The 17,662-nt window shown below is 40.1% G+C and overlaps 1 protein-coding gene across 1 annotated transcript in view; it reads left to right on the forward strand.

The window, feature by feature from the left end:
• Positions 1 to 17,662, forward strand: part of LOC124518523 (ankyrin repeat domain-containing protein 26-like) — a 105,181-nt gene that overhangs the window by 11,908 nt on the left and 75,611 nt on the right. Inside the window, exon 4 of the mRNA XM_047088518.1 lies at positions 1,435 to 1,541. Within this exon, the coding sequence (XP_046944474.1) occupies positions 1,435 to 1,541 (107 nt within the window). The remainder of the gene's footprint in view (positions 1 to 1,434; positions 1,542 to 17,662) is intronic.

A 17,662-nucleotide genomic window follows, 5' to 3' on the forward strand; every position in this document is an offset into this window, starting at 1 on the left:
ATAGGTTATGCCTATTGCAGACAATATTCTCTTTCTCCTCAGCATTGTTCCCCAAAAAGTGCAGATAATGTGGTCACTTTCATTATGCTAAACATGATCTGTAGAAACCAGCGTTTGAGTTTTTACTGATAAGCCATTATATTTTTATTTCCGATTTATATTTTGCCTAAAATATAAAGTAAGTAGCTATTCCAGTGGAAACTGGAATACAACTAGAATACAAACAGATTGTTTTAGTAGTAGGTATGCATTAGGGTCCCAGGATTATTATAATTGAGAATAAAATTTCATATTGAGCTTCCTAACAGTTAAGATAAAACTTTAGCATTTTATAAATGCTAAAGAGAAAGCCCATGGGCTATTTAATATTAAGGAATCAAAGTTCATTTGAAGCTTATCTCTTGGAGTTCTGAGCCCATCTCCTTAGTGACCCATTTGGAGCAGGAATGCCTTATGTTGACATCTCGGATGTCAGTGGATCCTGATACCACTGACAGAAGACAAGCAAGTTTGTATAACTTGGGGAAAAGCTTCACCTTTATCAGAAAGCTCTCCAAACTATATCCCTGAAACTCTGATTCCTCAAATGTGAATGTTTGCCACAAAAAGGATTGTCAGATGGGGATTGAGCAGATTTAAATGGATTTTTGTAATGCCAGACATATAATGCAGTTTTATAATATTTCTCAAACATAGGTGATCATGAAATCTTTCCATTGGGACATAGTACTTACCTTCTGGCAAAGTACGTATTCTTTGGAAGATAATTTAAGAAACACTGCTCCAGAGATCATCGTTTAGGTTATTAATTCAGTAAAAGTACTTAAAGCATTTACTGCTGTGTTTTGGAGTTTGGAGATATAGAGATAAGAAATAGCCCCTGCTCTCAAGAAGCTCTTGGTTTAGACAGGGAACAATAACTACAGTATACCACCATGAGTACTGTGATAGAAGCAACGATCTTGGAACCAGTCAGTGTTTGAATTGAGTTTGGGAGAATGACTGCATATAATCTGTTGAAGAAGGTGGAGGAGGGCTATTTTATTAAAAACAATTTTTAATGTGTATTTCTTTTTGAGAGAGAGAGAGAGCGAGGGCGGGGGGGGGGGGGAGACACAGAATCTGGAACAGGCTACAGGCTGTGTGCGGTCAGCATAGAGCACAATGCAGGGATCAAACTCACAAACCCTGAGATCATGACCTGAGCTGCAATTGGTCACTTAACCAACTGAGCCACCCAGGTGCCCCAGTGGAGGAGGGCTATTTTAAAGAGGAGCAGCAGCAGGTGAAAGCACAGGGGTGGGAAGGAAGAGGCCATTTTTTATTTACTTTTTGTATTATATGTTTAAGTTTAGAGGATCTTTTGTATGTTTTAAAATTCCGTATGGAAAGGTGTAATTTTGTAAATTCTGAATTGTTTTTGCTCTTTTACAGGATAACTTCACACCACTTCTAGTTGCTGTAAATGAAAACAAACAGCAAATAGTGGAATTTTTAGTAGAAAAGGCGGCAAATATACATGCAGAGGATAAATTAAAAAGGTGCAGTAGTTTTCTTTTAAACCTTAGTATGGTTCTAGAGTGGTAATAATTATTCAAGTCAGGAAGATTAACTTCAGAAGAAGAAGATTAATTTATAATTATATAGTGAAAAATGTCAACACATCACCAGTTAGGCAGAAAGCAATTAATCTGACTGGGCAACATGAAGAACAGGGTATAGCAGAATTCATATTCCTTGATGATGTTGACTCATGTCATTTGCAGGGTTTATTTTTAAGTAGGTTCCATGCTCGGCCTGGAGTCCAACACTGGGCCTGAACTCATGGCTCTGAGATCAAGACCCGAGCTGAGGTCAAGAGTCTGATGCTCAACCAACTGAGTCCCCCAGTTGCTCCTGCAGTGGGTTTTTTTGTTTGTGTGTTTGTTTTTTCTGCCACATGATTTTGTGTTAACTAAAGGGATTTCATATTAGTTTTATAAAGGGTGAACTCTCAGCTCTTAATTTACTTTATGACACAATATTGGCCTTCTTAACCCTTTTATGGTATTTTTTTAAACTTCTATTTCGTAGAGGCACCTAGGTGGCTCAGTTAGTTAAGCATCCGACTTTGGCTCATGTGATCATCTCATGGTTCGTGGGTTGAACCCCACATCAGGCTCTGTGCTGACAGTGTAGAGCCTGCTTCAGATTCTCAATCTCTCTCTCTCTCTCTCTCTCTCTCTCTCTCTCTCTCTCTCTGTCTCTGCCCGTTGCCCACACTCTCACGTACACTCTCTCTCTTTCTCAAAATAATCGTAAATAAACTTAAAACAAAAAGAACTTCTACTTCATATACACTTTTCCTTCAAAGAAGTATATTGGGGTGCCTGGGTGGCTCAGTTGGTTAAGTCTATGACTTTGGCTGTGGTCATGGTGTCATGGTTCGTGGGTTCGAGCCCCACGTCGGGCTCTGAGCTGACGGCTCGGAGCCTGGAGCTGCTTTGGATTCTGTGTATCCCTCTCTCTCTCCCTCTCCCTTGCTTGAGCTCTGTCTCCCAAAAGCAAATAAATGTTTAAAAAAAGATGCGTATTAAACATAAATAGGATTTGTTTTGTCTTCTGGATGACACTTTTCTTTAAATTGCTTTTTTTTTCTTTTTTGAGGAATACTGATGTCGTTAGGTGATCTCTAAGTGATGATTAATTGCTATTACCAGGTCTCATCAGGTGTTACCCTTTTTCATGTCCAGTATATGTATTTTTGATTTTATTTTTAATTGGTAGGAGTAGAAAGATGAAAGATAACTTTAACTGAATAGACTTTTCCTTTAATGAGGATAAGTAATAGGTGGGTGATAAAGAAGGAAGAGATGTGCTTTAGATTCACACAAGACTAAGTTGATTCATAGCTTTCCTACTGGCTAGGTGTTGTGACCTTGGGAGAGTTACGTATCATCACTAAATATGTTTCCTGATATGAAAAGGATGATGATAATATATCCTTCAAGGGTGGTTGTGCGTAAATAATGTTTTATATACATAGCATTTAATTTAGCGCCTACCATACGCTTATCAGCATCCTTAACTATAATTATGCCTATTTTGTTAGCATTCGCATTAAAATATTATCATTTTAAGCCTGCAGATAGTTTCTATAATTACTTGACCTCTAGATGGCTTTGAAGTGCACCGTATCAGATTAAGGAAGACATGGGGAATTCTTTTTTAAAATCTTTACCTATTCGGATAAGTGACCTCAGCATAGTTTCTTGTTTATCAAAGGACTTTAAATTAGCAACTCTATAATACATCACCCAAGTGGGACAAGAAGCTTCCTTTTTGTCCCTTCATTTTGGCCTTGGAGATCATTTACAAAGATGAACACTGAAACATGTAAATGGTCGATTCTGAACAGATAGGCAAGATATTAACCTGATACAGCGTATCAAATTAGCTGTTTAAATAACTCTAGATTCCTAAGAGTGAAGTTATCTCTGTTATTTTAGAACAGCCTTCATGCTTGCTGTAAATTATGACGCAACAAATGTAGTCAGGCTTCTTCTTCAGCAAGGTATTGACCCTTTTCCTCAAGATGTATATGGATGGGCTACAGATGAATATGCTTATATTAAGGGTTTTAATCTGTAAGTGTTTGTATTAAAATGCTAGTTATTACTAAACTGAGTTTTAAAATAATGTAACTGTTATCTTCGTATGGAACAGATGGGATTTCGTAGTTTGGTCAGGCAGTTTTGGAATGGCAGTCGGTTAGTCCACAACATGAGCCAGAAATCAAGCAAAGGACTAGACTAGTTAGAAGTAGGAATGTGTGCAGGATTCTTTATCTCAGGACTTTTGAGACCTTTATCGTCCAGGATTATGCATTTCATTTCAAGTATAACCCGTCTTCATGGGGCACAAATAATGTTACATCTCTGCGTTTTCTAACTAGTAACCTGGGTCTTGAAATGTTCAGTTTTGTAGAGGACCCTGTACTTTCCTTTGAGGGCTATCTCCTGTACTCTGTCCCTTGAATTTTACAAGAACCTAAGGAGCACCCTAAGACCAAAGAGACAGTCCTCTTTCACAAGTCATTTGGAGGGGACAAAAGGGCATCTGATCATTCTACAGTTTTCTTTGATTCTGTTTCTGTGCCATTGCTGTTGAAACTGGTGCTGCAGTCTGGTGGTGATTGACCTTTGCTCCCAGGATTCCCTTGCTGATCCAGATTTTTCAGTCTTCATGGTGATCCACACTTAGATTTCAAAGTTACAAAGTTTCTTTTGTTCACTGCACATGCACATATGCTCAGCAGCTCTCCCAAAGCACCAGCACCCTGTTGGGGCAGCTGGGCCTCCTGGCTTTCGCCATACACCCCTGTCCCTCCACGCTCAAAGACCTTATGTGGAACCCATATCTTAGCCTAGACTTTCCTTATGAGTTACCCTTTGAGGATCTTGTTTGTCTTTTTTTTGGCCAGAAGATGTTAGTTGGGACCATTCTAAGCTGTCAGAGAGGTTCAAATGATGCTGCAGGAAGAGATCGGACTTCCCTTTCTCCTTTGTTAGTAGATCTGTACCCCTGCCTTTTTTTTTTTAAGTAGGCTCCATGCCCAGCGTGGAGTCCACCATGGGGCTCGAACTCATGAGCCTGAGATCAATACCCAAGCTGAGATCAAGAGTTGGATGCCCAACGGACTGAGCCACCCAGGTGCCCCTGGATCACCACTTTAAATCCTGTTGGAGCATCTTTTCTGAGGTCATGGAAGGTCTCATCTTGCCCTTCCCAGAGTAATGAGCATCACCTAAGAGGCCATGGCCTGAGAGGCCATGTTTTGGGTATAATATCTCATTAAATCCTCTTATCAACCTTGTAAACTAAGGCAGTAATTTCCCTTGTTTTATAGAGGGAGATTTTGAGCCAAAGAGAAGTGGCTTCTCCAAGAACAAATAGCTATAGGTTATAGAGCTAGAACTTCTGAGTTCCAAACTCTTTCCATCCTGGCAAGCGAATTCTAATTATTCTCATTACTATTTGATGTGTATTTACTTTTGATAGAGGGAGACGGAGTATGAGCTGGGGTGGGGGGTGGTTGCAGAGAGAGAGGGAGACACAGAATCCGAAGCAGGCTCCAGGCTCTGCGCTATCAGCACAGAGCCTGACGTGGGGCTCAAAGCCATAACCCGTGAGATCATGACCTGAGCTAAAGTTGGGTGCTTAACTACCCAGGTGCCCCTGGCAAGCTAGTTTTAATTGACTAAGCTAGAATGCCCTCAATTCATGACTGGTTCATCTTCCTGTTTTTTTCTTCTTTAAGTAGAGACTTAATGAAAGGCTTCTAGAATGTACAAATTTGAAGTATATGGGGTAATTCAAGTTTTGATATTTGCTCTGATATTATTTGAAATACTCTAAGAATTTGATGCATTTCGTAAATGTTTTTCATATCAGCATTAAAATAGTAATATTATTTATCACCCTTTTTTATACATAGCAGTGACGAAATAATTTGCCACCATAAAGAAGAAATCATGCTTAAAAATTCTTTGCAAAATAGCAATCCAGGTAAGACTTTACATAGTGAATTGCTCTTGGTGGTCCTAACATAGGTAAAGTCAGAGTAAGGGTGTTTTGATAATGAAAGAACAATGAAGAAAAGAACACCAATGTGTAAATTGCATGTGTATTCATTTTCTTTCTTAATTTCTTTCTTTAGAGTCTAATGTTCAGAATGATTTAAGAAGTTAACTGTAGGTAATTGAAAATATGAGGCAGTATTATCTGAGAAGAAATTCATTATTTTAGTCGTGACCCCTAAAATACCATGTGACATCTTTGTGTAATAAATACGAAAATGCTTTGTTAACTGTTTATTTAATTTTGAGAGAGAAAGAGAGAGAGAGAGAGAGCGAGCGAGCAGGAGAGGGGCAGAGGGAGGTAGACAGAGGATCCAAAGCAGGCTCCACCACTGACAGCAGAGAGACCAATGTGCGGCTCGAACTCGTGAGCTGCGAGATCACGACCTGAGCCAAGGTCAGATGCTTCACCAACTGAGCCATCCAGGTGCCCAGAGGAAAAAAGATTTTTAAGTTAGTAGGTTTTATGTTTCGTCCATAAACATATTATAACAAATTGCACTTGCTATAAAAATGGATCTTTTATAAAATGTTTATAAATGGATTATATTTAGTAAATATTGTTACCTAGTGATTTGTCTCATTAAAAAATTAACCAGCTAGGGGCGCCTGGGTGGCGCAGTCGGTTAAGCATCTGACTTCAGCCAGGTCACGATCTCGTGGTCTGTGAGTTCGAGCCCCGCCTCAGGCTCTGGGCTGATGGCTCAGAGCCTGGAGCCTGTTTCCGATTCTGTGTCTCCCTCTCTCTCTGCCCCTCCCCCGTTCATGCTCTGTCTCTCTCGGTCCCAAAAAAATAAATAAACGTTGAAAAAAAATTAACCAGCCCTAAAACTGGGAATTCTACAGTACTGCCCTGGTACCATAAACAAATGGCAAATCATAAGAACTGCAAAACTTAGCTAGTGTGCAGCAATGCCAATGAGATTGTTTTTTACAGATAGCTGCCAGTAGTACCAAAGAAAAGCAATGCCTTGTTGAGAGGCATAGGTTATTTCACATATTGTATCAAGGTCTCACCGTTATCAACTTCACTCCTCATAAATCAAAACAGAAAGAGAGGGGCGCTTGGGTGGCTACGTCGGTTAAGTGTCCAACTCTTGATTTCAGCTCAGGTCGTCATCATCTCACAGTTGGTGAGTCGGAGTCCTGTGTCAGACTTCTCTGTCAGGCTCTTTGCTGACAGCTCAGAGCCTGTGTGGCATTTTCCCTTTTCCTTCTCTCTCTGCCCCTCCCCTGTACATGCATGCTCTGTCTCTCTCAAAATAAATAAATATTTAAAAACAACAACAACAACAAATCCAGAATGAGATATGTTGACTTCATTAGAACAATGTTTTCTTCTGTTTCTTGGAGAATTGTCACGACAGTGTAATTTTGTTAGAATAAGATACTCTGTTGCCATTAGTCAAAATTTTATCTTCATAAGTATTCAAATAGGGCAACTTGGGCTCCAGGAATTATAATAAAAGCACAAAGATGTTTCACAATCACACACACACACAAAATGCTACTGTTGCTCCCTAGTTGTGGCACCTAGTGCACTGCACAATCTGAAAAGTAGGAAGAAAGCTTTAACCTGGTAGACTGTTACCAAAGACCTTCTGTAGGTTAGTTTTGGAAGTTACAGCAAAGGCAAAGATCGAGCAGACAGCGTTTGGATCATGAAGGTGCTCATAAGAGAATAGAGCTGTCCTTGCGGTTTTTGAAACAGAAAAGTTTCTGTGGTTTTTAAAAATAATTTTCAAAGGAATCATTTTTATTCACGTCCATTTGTTCACTTCACAAGTCACTCTTAAGTGCCTTTTAGCTACTAAGTGTTATCCTGTTGTAGAATACAAACATTCAAAAACCAGTCTCTGCACCCCAGGAGTTTGTTGTTATCCCTGTCATTTGTATTATTTACTCTCTTTAGTGCTTACTAGGTGCCAGAGTCTCGTAGAGTTTATAATTATCATTGTTATTTTGTATTGGCATTTGTTCCAGTTACCGTAAGTTCACGGTGAGGAGTCAGAGTTTTCAAAGACTGGGTAGAACCTACGGTAAGCATGCAGGGTGAGTAGTTCAGTTTGCCAGGTAGAGAGGCAGAATGACAATGTTTGGCAGGACCAACATTTGTATGTTTGACAATGTTTGTAAACTGTCACGATTACGTGTTTGGCGGAGTACACAGCAGTGCAGAGGCGAAGGTGTACGAGTGAACTTAGCAGGATTTATGAGCAGTTGGGTTTTGCTGGTAGAAAACGTGTGCTATGGGAATGGTTGGGAATGAGGTGAATACCTAGGTAAGACAAGCTTATGGAAGTTTGTCAGTGCTATAGAAAGGAGTAGATCTTACCCGATAGGCCTTGGGAAGTTTCTTCGGTAGAATGCTTTTAGCGGCAAATAATAGGTGACTTCTAACAGCGACGAAAACAGTAGGAACCAGAAATGTTTTGATGGTTCGGTGATGTCATCAGGATCCCAGTCATCTCTTGTTCAGTTTTGGAGTTGGTGGTGTTTTTATTTCTCCTTTCTGGGGTGGCTAATTAGCGACAGCTCCAGGTATCATACTCTCACATGGCAACATCCAGTGGGTGGGAAGGACTGCTTTTCTTTAGGTGTTTCTTTTCACTAGGAAGAGGCTTGCAGTAGCCTTCCTCTAGCATTTTAAAGACTAGGTTACATCACATACTCACTCCTAAACTGGTCCCTGGTAAATCAGGTACTGTGATTAGCTTAGAATAATCCTTTCTCTTTTTGAAGCCAGGGTGAGGCCACCTTCTTTGTGTATGGAGACAGCAATATCCAAATAAAGTTGTGATTCTCTAGCAAGAATGAAGAATATGGAAGGGCTCTTAGGGAGGGAGGCGGCAGTATTTGATGCAGGGAGTTTGGAGAATTTGAAGCCGAAGACTAAGAAGATTAGATTTGAGTTAGGACACTCTGGTTATGGCATAAAATACAGATCACCAAGCCTTTTTCCCTAAAGAGCCAGTGAATATTTTAGGTGATGTGGTCTCTCAGCTCTGCCCTTGTAGTGTGAAAGCAGCCGTAGCAATATGTAAGTGAAGACCTGGGACTATGCCCCAATAAAACATTATTTACAGAACCAGATGGCAGGTTGGATTTGGCCTGTGGCCGTAGTTTTCTGAACCCTCATATGGAGGATAGGTTATAGGAAACCACATAAAGAGACTGGGAGGCAAAGGAAGCTCTTGTTTTCTTAGCCTGGTATTAGTCCATTGTGAAACTTTCAGCTGTGTAGATTGAAAACGTCAGGGGGTTCAGTTTACTCCATTAATTTTTTTTTTCTGGGCCTTGGGTCTTTCTCATTTGTTTTGCTGAAAATTTTTTAGTCGTTTAAGAAATAACAATAATATTTGGTGGCTTTTTTTTTCCCCTGTGAAAATCATCAGTTAAGAACTCATGTTTGACTAGGGCAGTGGCAGGGGAAAGATAAAGCAGAGACAGAAACAGTACAGTTAATATGAGTTTGTGATTCCTGAATATAAAAAGTTAGGGGGTGAGAGAGAACTCTCAGAAGATTCAGAGGTTTCCAGGTTGTGCACCAGCATTTAAATTGGACATGAAGAATGAGTAGGACTTTATCAGATGAACAGAGGAGAGCAGCAGGAATGAGGAAGACCAGTAGTTTTCTGTATATGTTGACTTTGATGGAATATCCATGTAGGATATTCTCAGTATTTGGATAATTGAATAATAGGAGTTTCCAGCTGGAGATAGACCTTCAAGATTGGAGGTGCAGATTTGAAATAATCTGCTTAGAATTATTAGGCAGAGTCATAGCTTGGATAAAGATTGAGCTTGTCCATGATGGAGAACATGGAGAATGAGAAGGCCAGTGAACAAACCCTGGGGATACCATTTTAGAGAGGATGGATGGAAGAATGGCAGTTAGTAAAGAAGACTGAGGAGTGCTAGGGAAAAAGTAGGCGAGGAATTAGAGGAAGTGATGTGGAGAAAATTTTCAAAAACTTCAAGCAGGAGTATTTTATCAAATTACTACAAAGAAAGTTGGATTTAACTTTTAAAAGTTCTCTGGTGGTAACCTTTTCAAAAGAACAATTTGTGAGTTAAGGCCTTTTATTTACGTGGTTGGTGCTTTCGGTGTCCAAACGTGGAAAAATAACATATCAACCAAGGTCCTATCTAACTTTTTGTAAATGCAACACCTACCCAGGCAGGGTCAAGGGAAAATGGTCTAGCCTGGTGAGTATACTTGCCCAGCATTTTTCCATAATTGTCAAAACCTAGGAGTCAAGTGTGAGGAAAAGTGTTGTCGTTCTTACCTGCTGCTTGTGGGAGTACTTGGGGTTTTCCTCAAGTCCTTGATGAACTCTTCTGGATGAATACTGGGACAAAAATCTGGCAGCAACAGCTGGAAGCCACTGTCAGGCCCTGTCTCTGGCACGGAATCCCGAGACAGCTGTATTTTTAATAGCTTTAAGTTTTGATCAGAAATAGTTTCTAGAGCAGCAGACTGGAGAAACCGACCTCGTGTCAATATGTTATTGCAGAAAACTAATATCATAACAAGGAGAAAATGTCAGGTGATGCGCTGAATCTACTAGTTCTCCGTAGTTTGGGAATTCTAGTGATGTCAGTAAAAAAGTCAATGTGGGATTATTTTTGCTTGTGTCTTTTTTGTTATGTTTGAATACCTGACTGTATTTTGTTAGTGCTGTCTCTCTTTATTTTCTTTTGATTGGCCTTCTTCTGATATCTCTCCTTTTAGTCTGCCTTTCTGAATTTCATCCCTACAGAAAGCTCTAAGGAAAATTGTCTTGGAATCTTCTACTATTAGAATACATTTCCACCATATGCATGTTGAACATATATGTATATTTCCTTCTAAGGCATTGGGCTACCTAATCTCAAGTTTGTGACATCTTTATGAGTTTCTTAGGCAAAACGACTTTCTACCTGTACACACAGTGATAGTGACAGTGATAGTGTCCGTGATGATGTCCTGTCAAGATTGAAAGCATTTTCTGGATTGTCAGGTAGAAATTTTTGTAGGGTACAGTTTTAAAGTGAACTGCTTTAATATTTTTTTCACAAATTGGTAAGCTGTGACTTAACAAGAATATGTGGCCAATTGGAATACCAAGTTTTGAACCAATTATATAGAAGATAACTCACTTTGCCTTCCCCCAAATGGGTCCTATTGATCTTCAATGCTCAAATCTGCTGTTTTCAGGGTGGAGTGGATAATTCCCCTGACAATTTGGACACAGTAATTATGACTTTTTGATTATTTTGGCAATAACTGCCTTTAATAGGTGAACTATATTTTTAATTTTCTAAGAAATTAAGGAAACGAGACAAAAAGAATATAATCGGTAGTATGTTTTTATACTGGGTCTGATAGTTCTGTTTTTTCTAGAACGATCCCTGTTACTTCTTTGATTCCTATCTGCCAGAAAAATGAACTAAGTCCTAGTGAGTTGGAGAAAATGAACTTATTTTTCATATTTGAGAGGAACTTGTATATGGTAGAACATAGTGGCAACCACCAGGATTCTCTCTCTTTTGTTTTTCTGAGTAAAATCGGAGTGTTGCTTGTTTCACACTTTCTGACATCATGATTTCATCTATTCCTTTGAAACCTTTCCTCAAATGGATATATAGGAATGTAGGAATTTTCTAGGCAAATACCAAGAAAAAGAGATTCCAGGACAGGTATTCTGTGACATAACCTTCTGACTGTAACCACGTGTAAGACATCAACCCAAATAATAAAAATTTCATATAATGCAGTTGTGTTAGAGGCTCCCCAACGGCACCCAGATTTGATTATTCACTAGAAGAGCTCACAGGACTCAGCATATAGTTGCACTCATGCCTGTGGTTTCGTATGGGGACAGGCTAGGAAGGCCAATCAGCACAGAGAAAAGGTGCATGGGGTGAAGTCCAGAGGAGACCAAGCGCAGGCTTCCAGGAATCCTTTCTCTATGGAGTTAGCAGGATGTGCTTAATTCCTCCAGCATGAAATTAGGACAGCACAAGTGAAATGTTGTCTGCCAGTACGAGGCTTATGGGTACTCAGTGCCCAAGGTTTTCATCAAACGCTAATCACATAGGCATCTTCTCCTTAGCATGTGCCAAAATCCCAGGTTTCCAGAAGGAAATCAAGTGTACGGCCTTAAGCACATTGATTGTACCAGCACTTAGGCACAGTGAGCCACTCTTAACCAGCTAGGAAATGGTGGGAACCTTCCTTAAGTGCAAGATCCCAGGGAACAACCAAGGGCCAGTCATTCAAGGAGGATGTTCTGAGGGTAGCCATCTTTGGCCTGCTGGATGAAATCTGTTCTGCATAGGAATTATAGCCCTGACTTAATTTTTGGTGGTGTCTTAAAATTTTATTTTACTAGCAAGTAATATGATGGTTCCCATGGTACTGGTTTCAGTTTCATCATCCATATGAAGTAGGTATTTGTACAAAAAAGACTAGGGCCATATTAGGTCATTATAATCTTTTAATGTGATTAAGCTTTCATTATGATTCTTAGATACGATCAACATAATGATTTTTGATTTAAAATTAGAATAAAATCTCTTAATTGTATGCAAAACCCAGGTTTGATTCATATAGTGCTGAATTCCTGTTTATAGTTATAAGATATTTGATCATATTCACCAATTGTTTTCTTTCCTAAGTATACAAGTAACTTTTGTATTTTTGTATTTTGCCTTATGTATTTTCATATAATTCCATATGGGAGACAGTACCCCTACTGTGTTACTTTTATATCTATCTTAATTTTCAAGGTGACTGTATCTTGCATTAATATATGGTAAGAGTAGCTTCAGTGGATACCGTGTTCTGTTGTTGTTGTTGTTGTTGTTGTTTACATTTAATGAGCCTTATTGTTACAGCAGTTTTCAGTTCACAGCAAAATATAATAGAAAGTACAGAGAGTCTCCATATACCATACCATGCTCCCGTACACGCCTAGCCTCCCCTGTTGTCAACATCTTGCACGACAGTGGTCCATTTTGAGTAGTATCTTTTCTTCAGTTCCTTTGTTTAGTTTTGAGTGAGAGAGCATGCATGCGTGTGAGCAGCGAAGGGGCAGAGGGAGAAAGGAGAAAGAATCCTGTGCTGTCAGCACAGAGCCTGATGCAGGACTTGGTCCCATGAACTGTGAGATCATGACCTGAGCTCAGATCCAGACTTGGACACTGAACCAACTGAGCCACCCAGGCACCCTGACAACAGTGATGTGTTTTATACGGACACTAACTCATCATTTTCAGGCAAAGTCTCTAATTTGCGTTAGTGTTCAGCCTTGGTGTTATACATTCTATGAGTTTTAACAAATGTGTAATGATGTGAATCCACCTTTGTGGTATCATGTGAAAGAGTTTCACTGCCTTAAAGGTCCTCTGTGCTGTGCCCCTTTATCCCTACATTCACCCCAACCGTTACCTCCATAGTCTTGCTCTTTCCAGAGTGTCATATAGTAAGAATCATACAGTGGGCATCTTGAATGTTTAGAAAATTAAAATTCCCCCGTAATTGAATGTAGGCATTCAAGATATTCTTTGCCCTTGGTTTTGTTTTGTTGCTCATCAGTAGAGGATCTGATGATACCTGCCTTCCATGAAAAAAGCATGATTTCTCTAGATGTGTGTCACCTACTGGGGAGGGTTGAGAAAAATGACATCATGAACCACTACATAGCATTCACATTGGGATCATCCTCCTCTGTGATGTACGGTGGGACTAGATAGACTCTCTAGCAATGGAAGGAGACAGTCTCAAGAGGTTAGAACTTTATCAAACTGGAATGCCAAATCCTTCTTACTTACCTTGCCATTGGAAATAAGGCCAGGGAGAGTCTGTTTGCTATGGTTTGGCCATGCTGCAAAGTACAATAGCTATAGAGCACACTTTGTGAGGGGGTGTTTCGTCCTAAAACTGAACAGTCTGTACTGAAGGGCTGGGGAAGTTCTGCCGTGTTACAGCAAAAATAAATATACTCTCTTTTAACTCCTCTAGTAGTGGAAGTCCAGAAAAATCATGCTAGTTTCAGTGTGACATTGTCAGCTTAGGATAATCATTCTCCTAACGATACCATTTTCCTTCAGTGTCATAGAGTCGGTCAGTGATGATCATCCGTTCACCTGTAGGTGTCAAATTCCGATGAAACCCATTCTTGCCTTTGGTCAATATAGAGGAGAAAGTCAGATTTGTTAGTGCTTTAAGCCTACCAATGGTATAATTACCATTCAGTGTAGTGTGGTTTCCAGGTGTGGTCCCAAAGGAATACTTTTGAACAAATCATGAGCCATACACTTGTAATTTCCTATATTTTTCAATTGTTGATTTAACATGTATTTTGCTTTTTTCTTTAGGAACAGATAAGAATGCTGAGGAAGACTCTATAACCAGGTAGGATTTTTATGCATTTGTAATCATGACATTTATTGGGGCACCTGGGTGGCTCAGTCGGTTAAGGGTGTGACTCTTGATTTCAACTCGGGTTTGTGAGTTCAAGCCCCACGTCGGGTTTTGCGCTGACAGCCTCCTTGGGATATCTTTCCCTCTTTCTGTGTGCACTCACTCTCACAGTATAAAGGAATGAAATGAAATGAAACGGAAAATGGAAGGAAAGGAAAGGAAAGGAATGAACTGAAAGTTATGTGTTTCCTGAGGGAACGCAGAGAACAAAAGCAGTTGTTGAGTCTTCTACCCTTGACTGGACATTATATCATATGCATAACATCTGTTAAGTTATATAGTCATTGCATAGCTTTGCAAAGTAGCTGTGTTATTGTAGCCTACTTTTAATTACTCTGGCAACTGTGGTTCAGGGAGGTTGATTACTCGCCCCGTGATTCCATAGTTAATGAGTAGCTGAGGGGGTTTGGCCATCAGACTGTGTAGCTTCCACATCTATTCTCTGGTTCCTCAGCAGCACTGAGATGAAGATACAGATCCTAGGACAGATCAACTCAGAATGTCAAAGGTAATGGTGTCGGAACTCTAATTTAGGGTTTTCTTAAGAAACCAGGTTAGTCCAAGCATTTGCTCTTATATGTTTGACCACTAGTGCTAACAAAAGTAATTAGTGCAGTGGTAACTAGTCCCTTGTTTTTACCATCAGAGATTTTAGGGTGGATGTCAGCTATGGCCATGGTGTCACGCTTTATACATAATAAGCAAGATCTAGTCAGGCAGCTCCTTAGATGTGGTGATATCCCCTCTTCTTGAGACAAATGAGTTTTCTGTAAGGGAAGGATATCTAGTTGCAGACCATGTTACATTAATTAAATTCAGCCTCTATTTCGAGGATATTGCTCTATGATTCTCTGTTGCCTAGGTTCCCAGTCTGGTTTCCTTTTGGGCTAGTACCCTTGACTAGTTCTAGGAAACTTTTTCTTTTTTTCGAGATTTCTTTCCCCATGACTTTTCTGTACTGTGTTTTGGCCTTTTTACTTTCTTCTCTGGTTTTCTTGGTATTTCTTTTTTTTTTTTTTCCCATTAACTTTTCCACTTCTGCCAGCTAAGGACTCTCCATTTGTCCAGGCCAAATCAAAAGTACTTAGGATCTCAATATGTAGGTAACCTCAGAGATTACTTCATCAAAATACCCTCTGGTACTTCAAACTATGTTTAACCTCCTTGCCCAATGGTTGTTTCCATGGAGAATTTGAAACTCAAAAGAGATTGAAGTGACCTATTTGGATATGATAAGTGACAGAAATGAGATTTAAATTCGGGTTTTGTTTCTCTTTCTTTCTTTCTTTCTTTCTTTCTTTCTTTCTTTCTTTCTTTCTCTCTTTCCTTTCTTTGTTTTTTGTCTTCATCTTGCAGGCAAATGTCTTAATAATAGAAAGCTGGGGAGTGGGTCTAATGAATACAATGAAGGATGGTAAGAATCGAATTAGCAGAGGAGATCAGGTTTCAAGAAGAACAACACTGAGTTGGATAGGAATAAGAGTTTTAGAAAAGATGTCAGAATATGGGGGTTTATGCTAAGTGACATAAAGATGAATGACAGGAATGAAGGACCCAGGATCAGGGCAGTTGTTAAGAAAGGCATATTCAAATAGAGAGTTCAAGAGGGTCCTGACCAGGTTTCTGCTTGTGTGTGTGTGTTGGTTTCATTGAAGGTGCGAGCATACCTCCGATTTTCTGATGAGAGAGATTAAAAATCATTTGAGCTGCTGGGAAGAGTCTGTTTACAGCAAATAGAAATATGATATCCTCTCCTTCCACCCCCACTTAGGGAGGAAGGCTTAGATCCTCTCAAGGAATTGCGGGTGGGGGCGTGGAGATTCTGAAGTACAGAGATGTATGGCCCAAGACAAGCTGTCCCCTCACTCCACCTCTTTTCCTAAATCTGTGATGCCCTTCCCATGTACCTGTAGGGCTGGGCAGGGGTAGGACTGACTTGTCAAATCAGTAGGGGAGCTTCATCTGGATAGGTGATAACATGCCTATGTTGAGGTGACTGTGTGGATGACTGAGACTCCCAATTAGCTTGTTCCCCAGGAGCAGGACATGGCTCCTACCCTCGGTCATTTGAGCCCATCCTTGTTGTAGGAGTCTGTGCCTTCATAGGCTAAAGATTGAAAGGTTGGAGAATGTCACTGAACCGTGCCGAAGAGTGATGGAGGAGTGGGAGCTCATAGGGAAGAAAGTATTCAGGCAGCGTAGAGAGAAATGGAGGCACAACTACCAGGACCATTTTGATCGCAGTCTCTCTCCTTGGGGAGCTGAATGCCCCTGAAGGCTTGGAAGGTCTTGCTAGTTCTTATGGACCTCAATAAGGCAAGACCAGTGTAGGAACAAAGTTGGCCTTGGGAACTTTTAATCTTTTAATCTCCAGTTAGTACTTCCACTCATAACATAGAAACCTTCACTTTGGTATATTTACTTAAATGGAGGTCTCCCTGACACACAATGTAATAGGTGATGCAACAACTCTGGATGTTCCACCATGCTCGCCATGAGTGTCGCTCCCATGTGTTAATGTATAATGCTATTACGATATCACTGACTAGATTCTCTATGGCGTTCCTTTGAGCCTTGTGATTTATTTACTCTGTAACTGGAACCCTGAACTTCCCTTTCCCCTTCACCCATTTTGTCCATCCCCCCTCTTCACCTCCTTCCTGGCAACAGTCAATTCTCTGCATTTATGGGTCTGTTTCTGCTTTTTTTCTGTTTGTTCATTTGCTCCCCTTTTTAGATTCTACATAGAAGTGAAATCATATAGGATTTGTCTTTCTCTGTCTGACTTATTTCACTTAGCCTCATACCATCTAGGTATGTCCATGATGTTGCAGATGGCAAGATCTCATTCTGTTTTATAGCTGCGTAATATTCCAGTGTGTGTGTGTGTGTGTGTGTGTGTGTGTGTGTGTGTGTGTGTTTGTATGGGTGTGTGTGTACGTGGTCTGTTCATGTATTAATGGACACTAGGATTGCTTCCATATCTTGTCTATTGTCAATAAAGATAGGGGTGCATATGTCTTTTCAAATTAGTATTTCCATTTCCCTTGGGTAAAGAAATACCCAGTAGTGGAATTACTGGATCCTATGGTATTTGTGTTTTAATTTGTTGAGGCCCCTCCATACTGGCTTTTGCTGTGGCGATACCAATTTACATCCCATGAGCAGTGCACAAGGGTTGTTTTCCTCCACACCCTGAGCAACCCTTGTTGTTTCCTGTGTGTTGAAACTGAGCCATTCTGACAGATGTGAGGTGAGAAGTCATTGTGGTAACTTCTATACATTTAATTTTCAACCATTTCAGGGAATTCCCTGCCTGTCACACTTGGTTATGGAAACTCAGACTGGGTCTTTCCTGGAGATTTCACAGGTTAGGAGAGGTGGAGGCAAAATAGAGAACTGAAAGCTTTTTTAAAACAGGGTCCAAAGTATGAAAGACCTGTACCCTGGAAACCGTAAAACACTGATGAAAGAAATTGAAGGTGACGGAAAGAAAGAGAAAGACATCCGATGCTCACAGAATGTAAATAAGAATACATATTTTTAAAGTGTCGGCACTACCCAAAGCGGTCTA

This window comes from Lynx rufus, unplaced genomic scaffold, assembly GCF_022079265.1.
Source record: "Lynx rufus isolate CCGP_SWC_20201006 ecotype Redwood Valley unplaced genomic scaffold, mLynRuf1.p SCAF_24, whole genome shotgun sequence".
In the NCBI taxonomy this organism is placed as follows: Eukaryota; Metazoa; Chordata; class Mammalia; order Carnivora; family Felidae; genus Lynx; species Lynx rufus.